Source organism: Thermobia domestica, chromosome 2, assembly GCF_964235325.1.
Source record: "Thermobia domestica chromosome 2, izTheDome1.hap1.1, whole genome shotgun sequence".
Lineage (NCBI taxonomy): Eukaryota > Metazoa > Arthropoda > Insecta > Zygentoma > Lepismatidae > Thermobia > Thermobia domestica.
The window spans coordinates 35,626,148-35,636,269 of record NC_137455.1 but is presented as its reverse complement, the minus strand read 5'-3'; the positions used below and the strand labels follow the sequence as shown (position 1 = coordinate 35,636,269).

The 10,122-nt window shown below is 39.3% G+C and overlaps 1 protein-coding gene across 2 annotated transcripts in view; it reads left to right on the top strand.

Annotated features, from left to right (window-relative positions):
* LOC145679667 (piezo-type mechanosensitive ion channel component-like) overlaps window positions 1-10,122 on the top strand; it is a 215,593-nt gene that overhangs the window by 167,384 nt on the left and 38,087 nt on the right. For both annotated transcript variants that reach the window (XM_081750243.1, XM_081750242.1), the window contains exon 14: window positions 4,739-4,990. In XM_081750243.1, the coding sequence (XP_081606369.1) occupies window positions 4,739-4,990 (252 nt within the window). The remainder of the gene's footprint in view (window positions 1-4,738; window positions 4,991-10,122) is intronic.

Below are 10,122 nucleotides of genomic sequence, written 5' to 3'. Positions count from 1 at the left end.
AGTGGTACTGTGCAAGAGCTTCGCAAGAGTAGTGTAACATTTAGTTTTGACAAAACTACACGCACGAAACGCCATAGCCCAGCTGAATCATATGCATGGTTATGTGCGTATTTTCCTGATATATTTGCAGATATGCAAGCTTTACTGCTCCATAACGAAGAGTACTCCGTGTTCATTCAATTCAAAAATAGTGATAGTTAGGAAAAGTTTATGTCTAAGGCTCCAGGCAAATTACCTTTTACCCATTTTGATCAATCTGTCAGTGATGTGTATATTACGGATGCTCACGTTAATCTCAAGAGAGTTAAAATTATGGACTTGCCAATCGATTTTCCTAATGAACAAGTGTCTCAGTAGTTTTGCTGAAATTAAGTGTTGAGTATGAAGTTTGGAAAACTGTATTCCCTACTCGCCTTTATAATATTTTAGTAACAGGATTTTTTCGATGACGTGAAAAAAACACATCCCTACTTGATTATATTTCGACACTATTAAAAAGAATGTCTCCTATCCAGGACAGTTACAAAGTTGCCATGCTTGTGGATCACTCGACCACCTTATTTCCATGTGTACCCAGCGGCGACGTTCGGTTCGGTCCATGCAGTTGGAATGAGACACCCCCGTAATGACAGACTTGCGTCAAGTTACAAAAACTACACGCCATGGACCCAAACGACCTGTGCCCTTGACGTCCTCTGTTAATAATTATAATACAAATTAATAATTATAATACAAATTTCGACGCTACGTCCCAACAAGTATCAACACCGCTGAACCCTTCAGAAACTGACTTCCCCCAATTGACATTAATTGACTCATCGGATTCCACGTTACCAGCTAAGCAACCCTTAGTTCCCACTGATTTGGATGACGGGGTGTCATGCTCCCCCGAGCCCCCCCCCTTAGGTAGACCACCCTAATCTCTCGCTTCATAAGCGACATCATACTTCTCGATCCAGGGACAGGTCTCCTTCCTGCTAAGCATGACATGACCAAGGATTTAGTGCTTCGTCCAGCTGTAATTCTGCCTGCTGACGGCTTTAGTGATGATACAAACTGTTTTTCGCCTATATTCATCATTTCCAGCACCCTCTTCTATCGGCTCTTCACAGTTTACATCAATTAACTGCCATTTCGTATATGGATGATTTAACGCTTCTCTATGCTGCCACTTCTCACTTTGTTTCAGCGTTACGAAAAGTCGAACGCTTTTCCCTACCGAGTGGTTTGCAACTTAACCTACACAAAACAACTCTTTTGATGGTCAAAAACTTAACCTTGCTTTCCAGGGACGTATTAGACTCTTTGACTTGCACGACAGAATCAGTCATTTTACGTGTCGATTTCAGGTCCCATCCCGCACGCCTTACGACCATATTTGGCAGCCATTACTCCAGGTGCTACGTATGAACTTAGCTATGTCCCGCTTATGTACTTTTAGTCTAGTTCAACGCATTCAATATCTGAATATTTACATTAGTTCCAAATTGTGCTTTCTAGTGCGTCTTTTCCCACTACCCGACAAATATGCACGTCAACTTGATTCGTTATTTGATTGGTTCATATGGAAAGGCTACATGTTCCGAATGCAACGACGTGTCTTATATCTTCCGTCTGCACGTGGCGGTTTAAATCTAATTAGTGTGCGTTACAAATGTCGAGTTCTTTACATCATCACCGCTCTCCATCATCTGGAACATGCCTCTTCCCACATTGCGCAATGGTTCCATTGCTGGGTAGATCGCCTTTGGTCTGGCAACAAAACCGCCCACGTTCGTTTTCCTGAATCGTGTCCAACGTACATCTTACAATTCACCCTGGCCTGGTCGATGGTTCCGAGTGAAAATCCTTCCACGTCTTGGACTCCTAAATCTCTATATATCACATTGTTGCAATCTGAATTGATAAATGTCACCCCAGTATGTCAAGACAGAGAATCATACCACAATCGGCCTGCTATTCGGCATACCATTTAAGCCCCGTATCTTACATCTTCAATGAGAGAAGCCTGGTATGGTTTAGTACATAACTCGACTGTCACGATAGCCAGACCGTTACAGATTGGTAGGAGTACGTCCGACATATGTGACTTCTATCCGCAGGCAGACACTTTAGAACACCGATATACACGATGAGCAGCTATGCGCCCCGTGTGGCAAACTCTGTGTTTCTTTCTTGGGCTGATTTGGCGCTGTTCAGGGAGATATTTCACCTTTAATTGCCTTTTATTCCCGGAGTTTTATAGTTCCCGCCTGCTAAACAACGAGCAGTTTCCTAGCTCATCTACTCTACTATTTTATTTATATACAATTACCGACCCTTATGTGACCGACATCTATACTTGGCATACTTGAACTGAGTAGGGAAGAAACAGTTCACTCATCTAGACGAGCAAAAATTGGTCTCTCGATTTCTTCAGCTGACTTTCAATGTTTAATGTTAAACTGTAAAGTTGTTCGCATTGTATAGTCTCCTTGCACATATATTTTAGGTGTTTATATTAGTATTTAGATTTAAGTCTATACATATAAATATGTCTATATATTTGTCTCTCAGGCAACTCTAGCGTAGAATGTATTCTATATTGCTCTAAATAAAGACAATTAAAAAGTGGTAGAGCGTTCACCTCTGGTGTATGGGGTACTTGGTTCGATCCTAGCTCAAGCCAAGTGAACTTTGTGGTGGACAAATACCGTGTATATGGGTTTTCTCGGGGTTCTCCTGTTTCTTCCCACATTCTTCATTCCATCATTTCATCCATTCCTCATCTTCACCGTCTCCTTTAACCTGCCGGCATAACCATGGAACGTAAAACTTAAAGATTACATTTTTTCCATTATACGTCGCGTAAGAGCTGTTCTAAACGATTAAGGCTGTCCAATATTCATATTAATATGAATCTGATAAGTTCAATTTTTTCAGGTATTTCCATTAAATTTATAAGTATATGTATAGCATTATTAGAAATGGTAACTAAATATTTTGATATTTACAATCTGTAGCTTTTTACGCAATGTTGATGTTGGCTACTGTGTTATCTGTATTTACTAACTCCAGTTATCCCTGCCAAAGTAAAATGTTTTTATATTTTTAGCATTTTAGGTATGTTGTAATCCGGAATTGCAGGACGTATCGTAAACTGCTGAGACATTAGTTTGTTCCAAAAGCAGATCAACAGGGTCAGTGACACTATTTAAAATAGTGGAACAATTTCCATTCAGATACAATGAGGTGAAAAATCACTGAATTATACTACATAGTTAAGCAACTCTGCTGTGTAGAACTTTTGATTACGTATTGTATTTATACAGAGGTTGATTCAGTTATATTAAGCCAACATCAATATGCAATACCGCGCATACACAACGCATTGTGAGATTGACACGAGGTAAGCGACCGTATCTCATTAGTCACGTTGTAAAGTTGTGTGGTCGAACGTAGTCTGATGCTCCGAAACTGAACAGATCCTGGGATGGATTCATTGTGGCCTTTTCCGATTAAACGTTCACGGCGTCTGCATCGTAGAAATGTGTCAAGTGCGTAATTTTCGTGTAGGTCGTGCCACTGTGAAACGTATCATACAGAAATATGCAACACAGAATCCTGGGCTCACCACACCAATGTAAGCAGCTAGAAACTGTGAGGAGGACCCCTCTGCTATTGCGTGTAGTTCGGAGTATGGCGATCTCCGAAAATCCCTTACATAGCAAAATCCCGCACATCGGAGGCGACAATGAACCGCGCCATTCACAGCAATTTACGCCTCACGGTCATTCACAAGAGCAATGTGGACGCCCTAAAACCGTGCCATGTGGCTGAACGAAAAAAGAAACTGCGGGAATTCTATCGCCGTATGCAACAAGAAATTGGAATTTCGGCAATTCCCTTCTTTGACATCCCTGTCTAGAGTCCAGATGCCAACACAATGGACTATTGGGATTTCGGACTCCTCAAGCGGCGCTTGTCCTATCATCGAATCCACACCATCTTTAGACTGTGAAAGCTTGTAAAGTGGAGTGGGATTCAATACCTGTGACCCAGCTGCAATAGTCTCCTATGTATAATGGAAATCCCGATGGTGGACAATAGTCAGTTGAGGTGATCTGGAGATCGAACACACCCGGTGCTGAAAACACGGTATTTCCTATGTAAGTGGTACATTCAAATTCCGATCAATATAAATGAATCAAGCTCTATATCAGGGGCGGATCCAGGACGGACTTCTTGGGGGGGGCGGTGGGTTGTAATAGTGTTACTTAGAGCTACTTTTAGGACCTTCAAACTCTGGGATGTGTTTTATTTATATATAAAATATGAAAGTTTCTTCTTGGGGGGGGGCAAACGCCCCACCTTGAATCTGCCCCTGCTCTATATACACATTGATTTGGCTTCTTAATTCTCTAGAGATAAAACTCTTTGTCTGTCTGACTTAATATTTAAAATTATTAAATGAGGATAATGATATATCCATCTCATATGATAATAGAATTATATAGCATTGATAAGATACAAAGTAATTGAAAAACTTGTTGAATAGCAATACCGCGGTTGCCTAGTAGAATACGCGATTATTCAAAATCCAATTATTTTCTGTAAATCGGTCTGTTTACAATGAAATCACAGTGGTCAACAGATACAGTAAGTTCTCTTGTACTTATTTCCTAGTTAAGTTTAAAAAAAAAAAAAACATTTTTATTTTTGTTATTTCAATCATCCTTTTAATTAATCGTTTTAACAGATTACAAGGTTTTCGAAGCGCGTCTTCTCTGGGTGATTTCTAGAGAATCAGAGAGGGCAGATATTCCTGGCGTTGTGTCTAGCACTCAGACTTCTATTATCGACAAACAGTACAGACTGAAATTAGCTGACATGATTGAGAACTATACAACAGAAGAAATTAAAATTAAAAACATCTTTCCCAAATTTCTCAAAGTAACTGAAAAGGGCGAGGCTAAACTAGTACAAACGCTCATGAAAACTAATATGGAACGTAAGTATTCTTTCAATTTTTATAATTATTCTTTCAAACTTTATTTATAATTAAGTAAAGCATTACGATGTGTACATCATTTAGATTGTAATTGGTCAGCAGTTAAACTTGAATTCTACTCCATTGTTTCACTGGATGAGTAGAAAATGATTTGGCTGAGGTTTAGAGAATTTTCCTAATTTATTTAGCTACAGGTAGAATACCACCACTGGAGGATACGGGTGCGTCATGCGACTATTCTTCGTACTCCAAAGACAAGAGGGGCCGCAGTGGCTTAGTGCATGGTGTCCGGGGTTCAATCCCAGTTCCCGCCAAGTGAAACCTGTGGTGGACAAACACCGTGTGCGTTGGTTTCCTCGAGGTTCTCTCGTTTCCTCCCATTTTTTATTCGACCATTTCATTCATTTCTCATTATCACTTTATCCTTTAGCCTAGCCGGCATAACCGTGGGACGTAAAATTTAAATATTTTATTTTAGTTTCAAAGACAAAACTTCTTTTTAACTATTTTTTTGTGTTTTATGTAAAGAACACTGTAATGTATTATATTCAAAAAAGAGTGACACGGTTTTGTTACGTGAATAAAAGTTGTTTTTATAGGCGTAACTTGCACTATACTGGACGGCAGCATGTATCCAAGTTTGAAATAGTTGGGTAGCAAGAAATTCATTGACGAGTGGGCACACCCTCACACAGAAGCCTACACAAGCCCCCCCACCCTTCCACACACACACACTTGTGCTCAGAAGTTATTAGTTTTAGAGCTAAAGGAGGGCTATTCAAAACCGTGTGAAAATAACCTTCGGTGGCGAAATCCTGCAAAACTATTAGTCATTGAGCTAAGGCAGCATCTTATTATCTTAAACTTGTAATCTGCTCTAGCCAAAAATATATGAATCATTCAATGGCGGCGCACAGGAGTCCCCCACAGGACGTGAGTCGTCCCCGATATTCCGTTAGGAAAGATGGGTCCGATTCATGACGGACGGAATGATGTGCCAGCAAGTAACAAAAGGTCGTTGGCAGACCATCAATATTTTGAACAGAATCAAGATGGTGAAGAATTTTGCGCGTAGTTTCATAAGTGAATAAAATGAAATTAAATAAAAGCATTACATCTGCAGGTTCATGACCCACAATCATAATCTGTGTGCTAAACGAGATACACATTAATAATACATGATGATTTTGGGGGGAAAATAGTGCAATGAGGATTTGCGAGAAAATGGGAATATGCCCAACAAAAAAAAAAAGAAAAAGAAAAAAAAGAAAACGCACAAAGAGAAAGAGAAAAAGAACAATTGATACATTGCTCTTCATCACAAACTCACTTAGTCGTGGATCTAAACTGGAACCCCTTACCAATAGGCGCACATTACTGTAATGTAACCTAGGTGTATTAAATTGTCATGGAAAATTAAAATTACTTGCAGTGAATGGAATTAGTAAATTTCCAAGATGTAAATAAACAGTCTCACTTCCTGAAAGCCAGAATTAATAAAGTGAAAGTATTCGAAAATAAGAAATCGAAAACAGAAAGACACACTTAGGTGAAATCTCAAATCTCAACTATATAAATTGCTTGAATAATAAACAAAGGAAGTTAGTCGAAGGTAGTCATAGATAAAAGTTTGTCGAAGTAAGTTCAGTTAAGAGGCTAGAGACCACTTTCATTTAGCTGGTCAAGACGTCATCAATATGGCATTGAAACTTCAAGATTCTTCTGTCCTCATTCTATAAATTAATAAATTTATTTGTTATGTCAGTATCTTTTGTATCTTCTAGAGATTCAACTCCTTCCCGGCGCTCTCGTAGCAAGTCACGTTCACGTGACACCTTATCCCCACCACATTATCCATATACCATTTGACTTCAGCAGATGTGCAAAGGAGTGCACAACCTGTCCATAGCGGGTTAGACAGGAGTCATCTTTATTTGCTGCAGGTTGTGACTGTAAAACATCTGCTAACAATACTAAGCCATCCTCTCAAAATTCTTCATATTCAAAACGCACTTCTCCAGAAAAACGTGTCAAGAACTGCTACCGCAGAGGTTCATACCAACTTTTCATGACTTTTCAACCACATTATCCATATTGAACGCACCCAGTTTTTCTACCACCATACCCAATCCTTATCCTTTCAATCTTTTTTCCCCACAATCACTCTCTTGACTTTCCCTCCACTCTCCCAATACCCACAAGATTACACAAAAAACTCATAAAACCGGGAACTTGAATCCACATCCCCACCAAAACCGTAACCCCTACACCAGCCATCATTCTGCTTTCCCAAACGTCTCTTCCCATCACCTCAATAGCAAGACCTACTCCACCAGTAGTTTTTCACCAATAAACACCTCATGCTTCTGTGGTGGACGTCCCTCATGGAGCCGCCACTGTGAAATCCAGTCAGCCATTCACTCCCAGTTTCGGCAGTCACTCTCCTGTATTACCTTCCACTCCCTTCCGGCTTCTGCTGAATCATCCCAAAAGACCAACACTTTACCATGTCAAACAATAACAGTTCCTATACAGTTTCACAGACAGTTACCAATGGTTGTGGGAAAAATTGATAACGTTAACACATCACATTCTCCTTAAGAAGCAGAATTGAATCTTCTCCATGAATCTTTAATACAGGGTTATTTTGTAAAAAAAAAAAAAAAAAAAAAAAAAAAAAAAAAAAAAAAAAAAACATGGATTTCATTTGGGTCTGGAATTTCTAACTGAAATCCGATTTTCATTCGGTAAATGATCAAGAAAGAATGGGAGTTTTATACTATGTTTAATAGTTTAAATTCATCGGGGATAATATCATATCGATCACGCCTCAAGAAAAACAGCAAATATTCACCAGTGTACTTTACAATTGGAATGAGGTTTTGGATTTTTGAAGCGAAATTGCAGAATACAAAATTAGGTGTTGGTGAGAATACAAATTAAGTGTTAGTGGTAACACCCATAAATCACATGTTGAAAAATTATAGCCACCTAAGACAAACGACGGAAAATTTTCTTAAGCGACCTAAGAAGTCGAAGTCGACAACTAACACCTTCCTCAACACCCGCCTGCGGGGTGCGATGCTTCCCTGTCTCTCTCAGAAGCGATCTTGTTTCCTTCCATTTATTCACTAGCTATCATATTGTTTTTGTCTGGAAAAGAACGTGAGGGAAATTTGTTTCTAAATGCCCTTTGCGTACCAACAGCAGATTCCGTTCTCCAAACATTTTTAACGATAAATTCATGTAGCTCCAAAGAGAACACTATTCTCGTTGTGGCCTCATCATACTCACACCGTAGCACAGAACTGTACAGCACGATTCCCAATACAACGGCCCAGTTTCCTGTTTGTTATTGAGTTTGGTGAGGTTGCCACCTAACGAAGAAAATTCAAATCTCCACACCGCAGAGTAACTCATTCCAATTGTAAGGTACACTAGCGAATATTTAGGCGTATCCGATATTACCCCAGATGAATTTAAACCAGTAAACATAGTCCCATAGATCTTCCATCCTTCCTTGATCATTTGCCACAAACCTCATAAAAATCGGAAAGCTCCTTCGTGGCTAAGCGGTTAGTGTACGCACCTTTGGCGTGGGAGACCCGGGTTCGATTCCCGGCGGGAGCTCATGCGTTTGGATTCCACGTTAATCAGTAGGTCAACGTCTCATGTAGCCTCGCTCCTGAACGGGACGTTAAACTCAGTCATCCCTTGACAATGTCGGCATTAGTCAGAGACTAAAAGCAAAAATTATTAAAGCAACAAAGATCATAGTACAAGATTCAAATATATGCATTAACGTAAAAAAAAAACTTTCGCAATTGTCCTGAATTCCATTCCATTGTGCTTACTGCAATCTTTTCTGTATGTTTGTTACAACAAAATTTACACAGTATTGTAGAGTTGTTAATGAAATTTGTAACAACTGTAATTTGCAAAAAATATTAGATGTAACAAATCGGCAATTCTATCAAAAAAATATTTCACATCTAATTAAAAAATTAAAATCCTTTTTGGCAATGGTAAATTATTACAGAAATTTTTATGCAAACCTTTCGTTAGTAGCCGCCCCATTTTATAATGCTTTGAAAGGGAATAAAAAATTGCATTGGATTGAAGAAATGGAAACTGCCTATGGAAGAATAAACAACAAGCCTTAACAAAAGATCTAATCTTGCAAATATATTCAACAGATAATACGGAACATCTTTTAATGACAGATACATTGGGTGCGGTCCACGTTAATACAAAGACGCGAAGACTCATCACTTTGGCTTCCAATAGCTTATGCATCCGCTCGTCACCCATCCCGCGTCAAAACTCCTTCCCCCTTTATCAGGCCCGTATTTAGGTAAGTGCTATTCTGTGCTCGAGCACAGGGCGGCAGAATTTAGGGGCGGCAAAATTTTGGATTTTTTAAAAAGATTCACAATAAAGTAATATTTAAATCTAGCAACCCGCAGAATCCCGTGCAAGCGCGAGAAAATATGTTAATATGTTTAATATGCTCAAATTACAGTAGTTACTAATTAGCTAGCTTACCTGATTATTTTTAAAAAGTCATTCTTTCCCACGCCATTCGGTCCCGCCCTAAGGGGTAAGGATGAACTTGAACATCATGAAAACTAATACCGTTAAACTCAGCTACCTCAAAAATTATGAATTCAACTCTAATATTAGTCTTTTCGGGGTGGTGGTGGCAAATTTTGTGCGGTGGGGCGGCAAATTATTTAGAGCACAGGGGCGTACAATATATAAATACGGGCCTGCCATTTATGAACAGAAATTTTCTTCAATATATTATTCTCGGGAAAAGTTTCGAAGGTATCTCCTTGGTGCTTTCTTTAAATTACTAACTGACAATTCCGCGCTCCTTGCCATTAAAAACACCACTAATTTCTCCCCCAAATTATTACGCTGGACCGAGTTCATTTTCCAGTTCGACATTCAACTCATGCACATTAAGTCGGAGCACAATTGTATCCCAAATTTATTGTCCCAACAACCCATACAATTCGATGACAATGATCTTGGCATAGTCAACCCTCCCTACCACCCTTCCGGTTATTGGCCAACTAAAGACACTGACATAGCAGAATTGCAGAGTCAGGATAAGTTTTTTTTTTTTT